Below are 14,860 nucleotides of genomic sequence, written 5' to 3'. Positions count from 1 at the left end.
GCTGCGTTACAGCAGTCGATTATGATTTGCCTTGTGCACTAGCAGGGGCATGATTTTGCCAACTGCAGATAGTTTATATTTGGAATTCTGGGAGCTCTTCAGAGGGTATATATAAAAGCCAGAAGGGATCCAAGGCAACTGCTGCTCCTGGTTGCTATTGTTGAGATTTGAGAAGAAGTTGGAGATAATATGGAAAATGAAGCTTGGACTGGCCCCAAGAAACTCCATACCCTTAATCAGCAGGAAGTAGTCTATTTTGTTGGCTGAAAGAGGTCTACGCCCCCTTCTCCTCTAACCTTTCTCTCCTACGTAGTGTTTTGGAGACTGGAAGGTATTAGGTTGGAAAAAGGGTTGGAAGGGAGGTAGAGATATAAGAACCCAATAAAGTAGCACAAAAAAACTGCACCAACAGGACTGACTTGGAGGATAGCCTAAACTATATACATAGTTAATTCTAGGGGATCCTGGCTTCTTAATCAGATATTGGGTCAAAAAGAAAACCAAAACAACACCAAAAATTAAGAGAAGTAGAAAAATATATGGACTTTAATGAAAATGAAAACTGAAAACAAAGCATGGTAAAACATGAGGCCAAGGACACAGCTGTGGTCAGAGGGGTCGCAGTAGCACCTAAGTGTCTTCACTATGAAAATCTCAGTATATGATCTTGATCTTCTACCCAAGAAAAATCAGAAAAGTGAGAACAAAGTTGAAATTAAGGGAAATAAAGGGAGATATTAAAAGCCAATGAACGACAACCAAAACAAAACATCATTATATAAAGAACTCAGAGGAACAAAAATTCATTTTGAGGGAAAAACAAAACTTTTAGGCAGATTGACCTGGAATAGATAAATAGATAAATCTCAATAGCTGGACTAACAAAGGTGATGTGTATTAAAATAAAAAGGGACTGTTTTTTATCAAGTTTACTCTGGTACATTCTACAACTTAGATAAAAGGACAAGTTCTCTGAAAGACAAAGTCCTAAGTTCATGTTATATATATATATACATTTCCTATGTCTATTGCATTGATTTCATAGTTATAAAACTTTTCATCAAGAGAGCAACAATATACCTCAGGTCTGTATGTATGGCTGGGCAATTATCTTTGAAGCTTAAAAAGAAATACAACTCTGAAAAGATTTTTCTGGAAAATGAAAAAAGAGGAACTCACATTCATACTATGAGACTGGTACCCATTAAATATCAAAATCAGACAAAGGATTTAAAAACAAAACAAAAAACAAAATCCCCCCACAGATCTCTAGTGCTTATGAATGTTGTTGCAAAATTAACAAAATTTACCAAACAAACTACAAGCTGTATGAAAAGCTTTTTCTTACAGGCCAAATGTACTTTATCCCAGGAATGCAAGATCAGTCTGACATCCCCAAATCAATCACTATAATTCACCACATTATTTCAAAGAAACATATGGCCATCTTAATAGACGCGTTTTGAAAAATGCCCAACAGCCACTTTCGATTAAAACCCTAGGAAATTAGGGATGGTGGGAAGCTCTCTCAATATGATAAAAAATATTTGCAAGAATCTAGAGTTAATAACTTGACGATAAAGTAACTTCCCTCTGAAATTAAGAGCAAAGTAGACATTAGTGTGTTACAGCTAATCATTTTTGTGCAGAGACTCTAGGTAGGGCAGTAAAGTGATAAAGGGGAAATAAAGGCATACAGATTAAAAAAAAGAAAAAAAAAAGAAGTAACAGTGTCCTGTTCACAAATAACTAGGCTGCCCATGGAGAAAAAGTAGCAAAGTAGTAATAAAAGACTTAAAATGAAACATTCAGGATACAATACCCATATACCAAATCAATTAGATTTTTTGATAGAAGCAATGAACATTTGGAAACCAATATAGAAATATCATTTCCAATCGTATCAAGAAACAAAATAACTGATTTCAATCTGTTGGGATAACCTGAGCCACATGCAATGTTTCTAAGGAAACTGCCAAAAGACCTAAGCCAGTGGGTCCCACTCTTTCTGGTGCTGCAGCTCTTTAATCCAGTTCCTTATGCTGTGCTGACCTCCAACCACAAAATTATTTCACGGCTACTTCATAACTCTAATTTTGCTACTGTTTTGAATTTTAATGTAAATATCTGATATGTGACCCCCAAAGAGGTTGTGACCCCCAGCTTTAGAACTGCTGATTTAAATAAAGAGAGAGCATGTTAATGCAAAGGTCACAACTCTTCCCAGATTGATCTCCAAATTCAATAAAACTTCCAGCAGGAGCTTTTTCTGAGGAACTGTTCTATCACTTTTGAAATTCACATGGGAATGTTAAAAATTTACAATTAAAAAACGAAAGAAAGAAAAAAAAACCCTCTGCAGAATAATAATGATGCTGGAGGACTCAGACAAGTTATTTTTGAAATTATGATGTCAAAGTAATGAGGACAGTGTAGAACTGGTAAAAATAGACAAATTGGTCAATGGAACAAAAACAAGAATTCAGAAATAGGTCCTGTATGATCAATTGATTTTTCAAAAAATTGAAGCTAATTGAAGATACAAAACATATCTTTCTTTAAAAAAGGTGTTGGAACTTGAACTTCAGTTGGCACAAAGATCTACATGTAAAATTAAGTGTAAGTGAATGTTATTATTATGATTGTCTTAGAAGAAAACAGGGGATATCTTTGTGATTACTGTCGATATATAAAATATAGATTTATTTTATTTATGTGTGAGTGTGTAAGTGTATGCTCCATGTATGCAGATGCCCGCAGGAACAAGAACAGTGTGTCAGGTCCCCTGCAGCCTGCATTATAGATGGCTGCAAGCTGCTCAGTGTGGATGCTGGGAACTGAACACAGGTGATATACAAGAGTGGTTAAGAGCTCCTAACTACTGAGCCACCTGTCCAGCCACATCTTTAGATTAAAAAAATCAGAAATAACTATAATAGCATAATTCATAAAAGGAGGAAAAACAAAAACAAAGAAAAATTGGAGTCACCAAAATTAAAAACTTGTTTTTCAAAGACAGTCACAAACTGAGGGGAATATTTTCAAGTCATACATCTAATACAAGATTGACATCCAATGCACTAAATATAAAGTCAGTAAAACTTGATAAAAGAAAAGTAAACTACCGGGCTGTGGTGGCTCACACCTTTAGTCCAAGCACTTGGGAGGCAGAGGCAGATGGATTTCTGAGTTCGAGGCCAGCCTGGTCTACAGAGTGAGTTCCAGGACATCCAGGACTACACAGAGAAACCCTGTCTCAAAAAAACAAAAAACAAAACAAAACAACAACAACAGCAACAACAACAAAAAAGAAAACTACAATGAACTAAAGATTTGAGCAGAGATGTCTCCAAAGACAAATTGATGGCAAATAAGTATATAAAAATTTTAAATGCAGCATCAGAAAATGCAATTGATATCATGATGAAGGTTATTATGTAAGTAATAGAAGTAAGTAATTAGAAAGACAAGTCCAAAAGACTGAGTATAGCAAGTGTTTGGGAAGATAGCAAGCTCCCTCAGCAAATATTTTGGCTGTGGGAATGGAGAAAGGTATAATCATTAGAGATAACAGATAAATCATTTCATAAAACATATGAAATTTACACCTACTGCATGTCCTAACTATTTTACCATTATAGGTATTTACTTAGAATAATGGAGCCATACCATACTATATTACTAATAGCAAGAACTAGAAATTAAGAGTCTCCTCACAGCTGAGTGAAAATCAATAAGGAGACAAACACAGCACTGAATGCGCTCTAGGAACTACAGAAATGCACCTGAAAGAACTGCTGTGTTTTTAAAAAAGCCAGACAAAAGATTCTGTGATGACACATACCTTTAGTCCCAGCACTCAGGAGGCAGAAGCAGGTGGATCTCTCTGAATTCAGGGCTAGCCTAGAGTACAAAGCCAATACCAAAACAGCCAAGGTTACCCAGAGGAACCCTGTCTCAACAAACAAACAAACCAGACAAAAAAATAATAGCTCCATTAAAGTATAAAAAAACCAAAACAACATAGAAATAGAAACAAAGTAAAGAACTAAACTAAATTAAAAGAAAAAGGGAGAAAAGGAAGGAAAAATAGTAGTAACAAAAAGAAAGTTGCTACACAATGCAAACAAATCAATAGGAAGTGGCAGGCTGGCCAGGGGTCTCTGAAAGGGTTAGATAGCTGGTAAACAAGACTGTGACCTCTAGAGGGTACCAGCCAAGCTCAGCACCTACCATGTGATACTTTCCTGAGTGTACATATATGTTAAACTTATCCAATTATTTATTAAAATAGGCTTTTTATTTGGAGCAAACTGTAATGCAGAATAAAATAGAAACTCTACTTAAACGTTTAAAAATATATACTTCCTAACCAACATCCTTTAGCCAGTTTATCTCCTGAATTTAAATTGACCATTTAAATTAACATCTGGATCCTACATAAATCAACTACTTGATGCTGTGGCTTTGAACTCTCAACAATGTCACTGTATTCTGGAGATACGGGCACAATGATAGGTTTTTACACTGACTCTACAGATCCATATTGAATACAGTGCAAGGCTGTTGAGCAAGACAAGAATACCTGGCTCATTTTGTCCATCTACACAGAGATGAGTCCTCATATCCCACGTGTTGGCAAGACTTTTTAGCTTCTTTATCTTAGTTTACTCATTAACTAACAAAGTGATCTATCCAGTACTTCTCACCAAGACTTATATGAAGCTCCGTGATGGAACAAAAGGGTGTAGGTATAGAATTCATAGGAAGACCCTAAGCCTCACTTGCCAATCACCAAAGGATAGAGGTGGCACACCTTTGGAGCATCCCACTGCTTGTGTACATTTGATGCTTGGAACTAGTGTGTCCTAATCAAGATTCCATTTGGCAGCTGGAGTGATGGCTCAGCGGTTAAGAACACTCACTGCTCTCTCAGAGGGCCTATGTTTGGTTCTCAGCACCCAGGCTGAGCAGTTCACATCTAACACCTTCGGCTTCTGTGGGCACCACATTCATATTCACATAGCTACACAAAGGCATAATTAAAAACAGCATCAAAGCTAGGTCAGTACTTCAATACTAGGTGCACTCCAGTAACACTCTCTAAAGTTTGCAAGATAAAATAAACTTCTTAGGGTGCAGACCCTATCACAGCAGTGAAATTACTTCTCTAAAAGTAAATTATTTTTTTTTTTTTTTTTTTTTTTTTTTTTTTTTTTTTTTTTTTTTTTTTTTTGGTTTTTCGAGACAGGGTTTCTCTGTATAGCCCTGGCTGTCCTGGAGCTCACTCTGTAGACCAGGCTGGCCTCGAACTCAGAAATCCACCTGCCTCTGCCTCCCAAGTGCTGGGATTAAAGGCGTGCGCCACCACGCCCGGCTAAAAGTAAATTATTTATCACTATGGCCAAATGTTTTTTTTTTCTATGTGATGAGGATACAAAGTGCAGTTGACACCCACTTTAGTCTAATCTTCACGCCCCTAGACTTAGCTACAGAAAGGGCCTTTGCACAGAAGGGTGTCGGGTGGTGGGTGCTAACACCACTGTGGGTGTCACCTTCTACTGAGACTCTGTCATCCTCCTCTCACCTGTCTGCACTGTTAGATCACAATGGCATGTTTGCATTCTTTGATGGCCCCTCAATCTCTTCTTTGTTGATTTGGTTTGACATAGCATTTCTGAACCCTGCATGACACAGATGAACTCCATTATATGGGGTCAGCAGGAAGAGCTCGTGTTTTGACACTTCATTGTTCCCTGGATTTGTGAAACTGGTCAATGTCTCCCTCAGAACACTCTTCACCATGCTTAAAGATAGGAATCAGGCACATAGGTACCTAAGTAAGTAAAGAATTTCCTAAGAGATGTGTTTTCTTTCATTTTAATCCTCTGTTTAAACTTTTTTCAATCTTGCAACAATCATGTCTTCATTGCAGAACCCATGTGAAAGGCTCAAGACTACATTTCTATTTTTCTTACTCAGTTTTGCTTCTAAAGTCATCATTGCAAATCACGCATCACACTGTGCAAACTCCTTGCTGGGAAAAAAAAGCCTTGTGATTTACATTCCAGCTGTAGACTAAATAGTTTGGGTACCCTGAGAAAACATTCTCATGAAGGTACTAAGTACACAGAAAACACTTTCCTTGTCTTTATCAAATATTTTGAGGTTGCTGTAGCTAATAACAGTGTCCAGTGTTTGTCAAACAATGGGATGTCAATACCTCACAAGCAACTCCACTATGAGAGATGGAAAGGCAAATTATTATATTTTACCTTCACCGAGGTCCTCTCCAGCGCATTGGCTAATTATTAGTCGATCTGTCTCTTGTTGCTGATGACTACTTGTTAGTGTACTGCAGCAGCGCTTTCTGAGGCTGCTGTAATTGAAGGTTTGTGAGAGCTTCTATTGCTGAGGCACAAACTCCAACTTGCGACAGATGTGATCAGCCTTGCCTTTAACAAGACTGAAATAACTGGAAATCTGTGATTTGACTAATTGCAGGCTTCCTGAAAGTATCTTAATACAGGAAAAACTTGGGCCATCCTCTGAAACATACCTTCCTTAACTGTGACTGCCGGGCAGCCTTGTTTGAAACGCCTCCTCTCAGGTTATCACCAAGCAGAGAAAGCAATCACGAGACCACTGAACAAATAACTGATCTTTAAAAAGCCCTGAGAGGGAAGAAATGAACTCAAATCAATTTCTGCAGCAGAAGGTATTAGCTTAGCATTGCCTGTAGGAGAGTAGACTCTCTGGAGCCAACCATTCAAAAATCTGACAGATGGAACCTGGCTCTTAATCTCAGTGGAAGTACAACACTGTGATTAAGGTCCTATTTCCTCTGCTGTTCATCCCCACATACCTTACTGCCAGTACACAAAAGGCTTTGGAAGATGTACACATTGCTTCCTTTGATACTGTCCCTCAGAACCAGTGAAGAGGAATCCATGCTACTAGGCACACGAGCTTAGAAGAGGCTATAGTCCTACTCTGGCTGCATCCAGTTCACACAATGAGGATTCTACAAGGCCAACGGAACCTGGCCGCTGTCTCCCAAACTCTTCTAGGCAATGCTCTTTGTTGTAAGGACATCAAAATGTGCTTACTAGGGAACCAACATACCTCTCCCAGGGTCCAGCACTGGAATGCACACCTCTCTGTCGGAAGGCAAGGGTTTGTGGAGATATGTATGGGTCTTGGGTGTAGAGGTTGTGTTATGACCGACACCTTTCAGGGTGAAGTGAGAAGGAGGAGAAGACAGGGTCATGAGACTGCCTGTCACTACACTCCTACAAACAGCCTGGGTGGATAAAGAGCATGGGGATTTATAACACAAATCTCAACTTGCAAATCTTTATGCACAATAGACTGTTTTCTTGCATCTCTAAGGAACTACCAATTGTTCTCTACTACAGGGTTTCAAGGCATTCCATTTCAATTTTCAAACCAGAAGTTTGAAACTTTGGGAAAGGAAAGGAAGTTATCAGTGTAAAGCTGAGTGGGAAAAACCCCATTTACAATTTTAGCACTCAAGAAGGTGAGGCAGGAGGATTACCATGAGCTCAAAGTCAGCCTTAGCTGCAGAGTAAGATTCTGTTTCAACAAAACAAAATAAGACAAACAAAACAAATAACCATAAATATTTATCTGAGAAACTTTACAAAGTGCATTTGCCACAAGGCTACTCTTCATTGCCCACTTTAAAAATTATAGAAAAATTTATACTACTTGTCTAAAATAAGGCTGTAAAAGTGTATGTATCTAATAAAGCCTATAAAAGTATTTTAGAAAATTGAGACATTTCCCACTGTCCTGAGGATGGTACTCTCAAGAAAAAAAATTGGAGCAATTATGGTTTAATGTCACCATGTCTTATATTATCCTTAACAGTTGATTTCAATTATAGTTGCGCATTTAAGTATGAGTATACCCATCGCACAATCACGCAGTGAATAACTATCCACTGATCACCTACTGTGTGACAGGCATTCTGCCAATTTCTGAGCATTTAAAGATAGATAAAACAACTAGCAAGCATTAACTCGAAGGAGGTGACAAGCAAACACCAATTATAATGCTTGATAACTGCTATGGGATCAGCAGCAGAATGCAAGCAGGAGAGGTTTTGCAAAAGCCATAAGGTTTTCTAAGGGGATGTCAGCCAAGTTGAATGCTGAACTTAGCTAAAGAGTCTATATGTTAAAGAAGTCTATATGTTCAAACTGTCTGAGGACCTTTAAATTCCACCAGAAAGTGATACACAAGAAAAACAGAGGCCGATTCCTATTTGTTGATTGCTAGCACATATGAAAGTGTTTTTTAATAATGTATTTAATAACTGATATTTAAAATAAAAGAATAAGAAAAGTATTATTATTATTATTATTATTATTATTATTATTATTATTATTATTATTATTATTTGGTTTTTCTAGACAGGGTTTCTCTGTATAGCCCTGGCTGTCCTGGAACTCACTCTGTAGACCAGGCTGGCCTTGAACTCAGAAATCCATCTGCCTCTGCCTCCCAAGTGCTGGGATTAAAGGTGTGTGCCACCACTGCCGGGCTGAAAAGTATTATTAACTCCGTAGATGGCCAAGCTGTTTCTATGCATGAGACCAGCACAACCTAGATTCAAACCCAATATTCCTTCTATAACTTCAAGGATAACTATATTGAAAGATTAAATTCAAGCACATAGAACCTCATCATTTCTAACTAGCTGGCTTTAATGGTCTTTACAAACCTTGCCTATAAAGTGTACTTTTAAAATCGACGCTCCTGATGACAGTGTGCCTGAAGATACCAAGAAGAGCAGAAGGCCTGAATCTGCGTGAGTGCCATGTTCTTCTCGATCAGCAGTTGTTGGACAATGATCATCATAGCATGCGGCTCCCTCTTTGTCAAGTTTTTTATTCTCCTGCTCCTTTGATGGGCACAAAATCTGACCTATAACTGCAGAATTGCTTTGCTCTTCTATCTGCCATCTGAATATTAATGTAGACTTAACCATGTGAACCAAGTGTCAAAGAACTCACTTCGTGACTACAGAAAGAGGAAGTGAGAGCCTCTCAGTGTTGGTTTCATAAAGAAGTGTCTTCTGGCAGCAGTTTGTGGTTATACTATGGAACAAATGCTGCTTCTCAGGGGCTCACTATTTGACTTGATAGAGGCAGAGATGGAAGTATGTTGAGGAATTAGTCAAGGCTCATATCAAAATGGGGGTTGGAAAAACAGCCTATGTTCTTGAGACAGTATATGTTGTTTTGGAAAAGTGATTGCATTGAGGAATTTAAATCTTTTAAATTAAGGCAAGACAAATTGCTAAAGTTTTATACCAAAGCAATGAAAGAGACATTTCAAAATGATAATATAAAAGGAAATGTGCTTTTCAAGAGTTTTCTAGAGCAGATTTTCACCACTTTCTATTCATTCACTCAGTCACCACTCACCCACCCACTCACTCCCTCACCACTCACCCACTCGCTCATTCACGTGGGGCCCTGTGAGGAGAAGAGCTGACTAAGGATTTTTCATCTGAGATTGGGTGATCAAGGATGTGCTTCTGAGAATGGGAAATGAGCTGAGCTTTGAATGTCACATGAAGAGGTTAAGTGGCAATCCAAGCAAAGAAACATCCAGGCAAAAGGATGGGGCAGAGGAAAAATTTTGAACTACAAACAAGGATTCAAGGAACACCAAGGAAATGCATGCGATAGGAATTGTAAAAATAAGATGGGTTATTAGGATAGAGGAGTATGTATCTACAACTGGGCTGGGAGGGAGGACAGATTTTGCAGAGGGCCCTGAGTACCAGAGGGGAGTTGGGATTTTATTTCAGATGTGACAGCAATGCACTGAAATGTTTTGAGTTGGGGGTAGGGGTTGCGAAGGGGAATGACACAATATAATTCACATTTTCCAAGACTGGGATACGAAAAGCTGCCCATAGGGCTGTAAGATTGGGCCTGAGGAAATCAGTTTTGAAAGCCAAAGTAATTGCCCAAGAGATGCTAACGGGTGCCAAGGCAACAAACAGTAAGTGAAACGGTAATAAATACCCAGTTTGAGACAAGGTAAAAACAGAGCTAATGGATCTGTGGGAAAACTTAGATTTCTGAACTGAGCGCACACTGTGGCACCATTAGTTGGACTGAGAAGGATGGAAAAATAACAAGCTTGAAGAAAAAAAAAAAGAAAACTAGCTTTATGAATGTTAAATCTGAACTACTTAGAAGATACTATGAAGGACAGGCAGAAATTCATCTCAGTCAATGTTATATCTGGGAGTCAACATTAGCAGAAACCAATATAGAGGTAGCATACAGGATCCAATGAAGGTCTACCCATCAGTGGATGTAGATAAAAGAGGGATGGAGCCCTCTACCCAGAGGCCAGGAAGAACTAGTGGAAAAGACCAAGGATGCTGCTGGCATGGAGGGAGAAACACAAAAAAGAAAAGACAACATGGAAGACAAGAAAATCAAAGGTTTTAATAAAGATAGAGTAAATGACCAACTCTCAAAATGTTGAAGGCTGAATTAAAAACAATGTATTAAGAAAGAAAGTTCTTATGCAAATGCCAACCCAAAAACTAGGGGTGTGGAAAAAATGAGGTTATATAAAATTGTCTTAAATATGACTTGAATGCTCTTACATGAAAATCTAACTGTTACCCTGAAGGCAGTGTGACACTTAGATTCATATGGGTTTTCTCATCAATTAGAGCCCCTCCCACCCTCCCCACGCCTGGCTTTAGTCCATATGCAAGTCTCTTTGAAAGGCTACTTTTGAGAGAATGTCTACTATTGCTGAGAACTTCATGATCTGTTCTGTGTGGCATGTTCACAGAATAAGAAAAAAAAACATTAGGATCCCACACATTCACGGATGGCTAACATTGCCTTGGGTCTAAATGCTAGGCCACTGGTAAATCGGTTCTGACTGCTACGTTCTTATCACCCACTATTCGTATGGTGATGTCTCAGTGTTCCACATTGCACTTTGGCACTGTTTGCATGTCTTTGCTTCCCTGCAGACATTGGTGACATTGGTGACAACCTGTATGGTTTATGTTTCCCAGATGATCTGGAATACTTACAACCAAGGCTAACATTTCCTATCATATAGCATGCTCCATATAAACTGTGTCTGCTTAGCTAATGTAAATTCAAAGAATATGTTTAGGTATATAAATGATACTCCATGTAAAATACTAGAACGTAAAAAATGCAACAAAAGAATATTTAAAAATCACAAAAGGAGCTGAGCATGGTGGTATGCACCATAAATCCCAGAACTCTGGAGGCAGAGTCAAGTGGATCTCTGGGAGTCTGAGGCCTACATGATGAGTTCTAGGCCAGCCAAGGTCACACAGACACACCCCGAAATAAAAACCCAAACAAAATCCAACTCATCTGGAAGGAAAACACATTAAATTATTGACCACTCATTTTTCCTTCATCCATGTCTGTAATCTACAGGTTTCCCATAGAGGTGACTAGATCATTTAATGTGCCTCTGATTGATGTGTGTGAGGCGCACAGTAGGTGCTCCATAGTTGAGTTGTTTCACAATGAAGACATGATTTTGGCATTTTAAATTGAGCTTCCTTATTTGAAATTGAACTTCTATTTGCTCTTCAGAAAAGACCTGACCAGTACCCAAAAGGGGAACATGGTCTTAATGCACAGTGATTTACATGATCAATTGTTTTTAACCCTTTAGTAACCTAAACTTAGGCGGTTTGATTTTCCTGTCATTGCTTTCCCTATACTCTCAAAAATGATGCTTTCTTTACTATTTCAAACTCATCAGAAAATCGCTAAAAATCTAAAATTCAATTTGCCACATTACTGCTAATTTGAATAATGGCCGAATAAAACAGAGGAAACGCTGAAGCAGCATTGATTTCTAAAACATTTTGCACTTTCCTCCTCCATCCCTGTAAAGTAAAGCTTGGATGCTACGCACAATTACACAAGAAAATCAAGAAGGGCATTACATTCAGCATTTTGTCATGATCACTGTTACCATGGCAAAGAGTAGGCGTAGTTTAGCACAGCTGCCACGGGCGAGATCTGCTGGCCTTTTGTAAAGCTGAGTAACAATATAATGCCAAATCCGATAGCCTCCCACCCACAGCCCACACTGCTGCCTGCAGATGCTACCATCTCTTTCCTTAATGATCTGGGCATGTGTCATCTTATTACTGTGTTCTTACTGTTGACCAATGGCAGAAGAGCACAGCTAGTCTAGAAAGGTTGCCCCCAACCCATTTCTTGTTTTCATGGAGGAAAACACAGAGTGTGAGAACAGGAATGCAACCATAAAAAAAAAAAAATCAAAGAAAATTACAATCATAAAAAAAAAATCAGAGATTCAACAGTTACATTGCAGATGACAGGACGCTGTTAGAGATGGACGGGATTTAGGAGGCGGGGATAAATGCAGGCCTGTGATAGCTAGCAGGATGGTAACACACTGTTTCCTTTCTTTGAGTATCAGTTTAGTTATCTATACAATGGAGACACAAGTAACTTGCAGGGCTGTGGAGATGCACAAATTTGAGGACCAGAAGTTTCATCCCCAGCACCAGGGTCAAGGCCAGGCAGGCGTGATTGTTGCCTGTATCTTAGCAATCAGAAGGCAGAGATGAGATTCCCCAGGATAAGCTACAATCAGTGATCTCTAGTTTCAGTGAGAGGCCTGCCTCAATAAATAAAGTGGGAAAGTGGTGGGTTATTGTGGAAGACCATCTAAGGTCAACATTAGGACTTCACACCCACACTAACACATATGCATATGTGCACACAGTCACAGGAACCCATATAACAGAGATATTCATGCACACATGCACATCCCGCACCACACACACACACACACACACACACACACACACACACACATAACCTCTTTGTAAGAATTAATTGAGATAACTTCCAGGTCCAGGCACAGGGCAGGTATTTAGTACATCCGCCCCACCCTGAATTGCTTTAATTGTGGAGACTTCCATCTTGGCAGGATGGTTGTAGAAATCTGTATATAAGCTGTTTGGTACTGTTGTCATGTAAATCATTTTCATTTTTCACGTGGTTTGGATACTATCTTCAGGTAACTGGGAATAAATTAATTTTTATGGTCTAAGAGGAAGCATAAATTCTACCCCAAAAGGATAAAATCCAGTTTCTATACCATATTATGCACCACAGCTTCTTATCCATACTTTAAGTGACACTAATGTAATCACTGTAAAGCAGGAAATAGGCTATACTTGTTTTGACCTTAAGCACAGATTTTTAAGTTTTAAAAAATGAAGCAACATCATGAAAGCAGAGAAGTTTAAATTATCTGAAATGAATACATTAATCAGAATCTGTATTTACTAGGAAAAAAAGGCTCCTAGCATTTTTACCAGCTAAACAAAATATTTTTTTTCTAATGAGACTTCAGCTGAGTATCGTTTATCTTAAGAGAAAAATAATGGGACCTTACCTATTCCAGTAGCTCCAGAATTGGCCATGCAGGTAGGCGTGGTGGCTACATTCATCACCAAATGAGGCTTTGCTTTCAATCCAGTGAATTATGTGCCCTTCCACAGCTAAGGGACAAAGCATTACTAATACATGGTGAAGGAGAGGGAAGATTGAAAAGCCTCAACTATGCCCTGGCCTCTCTATGCTTCACATTAATGAGCAGGGGTTTAGCCTCTGCCACTCACTGTGGGCGTAATTTATAAAACAACACGTTTGTGTAAGTTCATCACCAGGCACGCTGGGGCCACAGTTTCATCTTGTTCTCCTCACCCTATTCTTCAAAACTCCCTTTCTTAGTGTTCATGATGCTGTTCTGTGGCTCGACAAGTGACATGTCAAGACCAAAGTGTGCCTGGCTGTCTGGCAAAGCTGTATTTTTAAAATTCAAAATTTAGAGATATGAGTTGAGAATGGCAACTTAAAAAAAATGCCTTCAGAAGGCATGCTCCTTCTGTATGGAGAAGTTCTGAGGCACAGGCTTCTGAACCAACTGCGAGACAATTTAAGATCATCTTTTCCAATGAGTTTACCCATTTCAACATGGTATTATAAAGATAATCTACTCTGAAAACATTTGCTAATAATAACATGCAAAAACAAAAACAAAAAACCCCCAAAACCAAAAAACCAATCCCCTTGTATACAGAGATGCATATCCAAGCTCAAGGACTTACCCACTGGCACCTGTAAAATGAAGTCTGGGGTTTTGTCATAGCCCTTTGCACGGAGCTGATCCTCATCTGCAGGAAGAACAAACACTATCATTTATCGAGGCACTCCATTAAAAAGACAGCAATATAATTGCTTTTCTTTTTTAAATATGTGTAAAAATTACTAATGCAGCCATACGTGTCTTATGCGTGCAATGCCATGTCAGAATAAATGAATTTTCTTCCCAAACCTGAATCAGAGATACAAGAATGCTTCTTTGTCCTTTTTGCATTTTTATGTCTTTATTATAAACATCATTAATCCAAGCTGTCAAGAGCTACCTTTTTTTGGGTAATTGAAAATTCTCAAAATAAATATACTTACTGATGGAAAGTAAAGAGACCTGCTACAGAGGAAGTCACCATTGCCAGTAGTCAATATTGACAGTTTACAGTAATGCAGAAGCATGGTAGCCTTTGCAAGCAGGAAATAAATGCTTCTGTTAAAGTACTCCAGAAACTCTGGATTAAATTAATAAAAGCAAAGGAAGGAAGTGAGATCTCCACAGTTGGTTGTCTTGTTTCATCCCTTAGGTATACAACTGTTTCTCCGATTTAGAGTTTGATGCCCTGAAATCTGAAAAGCAAACAGGCTTGGAGAGGTTTTCCCTG

General features: G+C 38.6%; 1 protein-coding gene and 1 long non-coding RNA gene across 3 annotated transcripts in view; one reads left to right on the top strand and one right to left on the bottom strand.

Annotated features, from left to right (window-relative positions):
• The window catches only part of CUNH15orf41 (chromosome unknown C15orf41 homolog), a 196,482-nt gene that overhangs the window by 77,235 nt on the left and 104,387 nt on the right, over window positions 1-14,860 (bottom strand). For both annotated transcript variants that reach the window (XM_031371404.1, XM_031371403.1), the window contains exons 9-10: window positions 14,213-14,278; window positions 13,498-13,603 (exon numbers count right to left, since the gene is read on the bottom strand). In XM_031371404.1, coding sequence (XP_031227264.1) covers window positions 13,498-13,603; window positions 14,213-14,278 — 172 coding nt within the window. The remainder of the gene's footprint in view (window positions 1-13,497; window positions 13,604-14,212; window positions 14,279-14,860) is intronic.
• The window catches only part of LOC116090671, a 131,772-nt gene that overhangs the window by 32,285 nt on the left and 84,627 nt on the right, over window positions 1-14,860 (top strand). The window lies entirely within an intron of this gene.

This window comes from Mastomys coucha, unplaced genomic scaffold (genome assembly GCF_008632895.1).
Source record: "Mastomys coucha isolate ucsf_1 unplaced genomic scaffold, UCSF_Mcou_1 pScaffold15, whole genome shotgun sequence".
NCBI lineage: Eukaryota > Metazoa > Chordata > Mammalia > Rodentia > Muridae > Mastomys > Mastomys coucha.
Note: the sequence above shows the minus strand (reverse complement) of the source record. Positions and strands in the feature narration are given on the sequence as shown.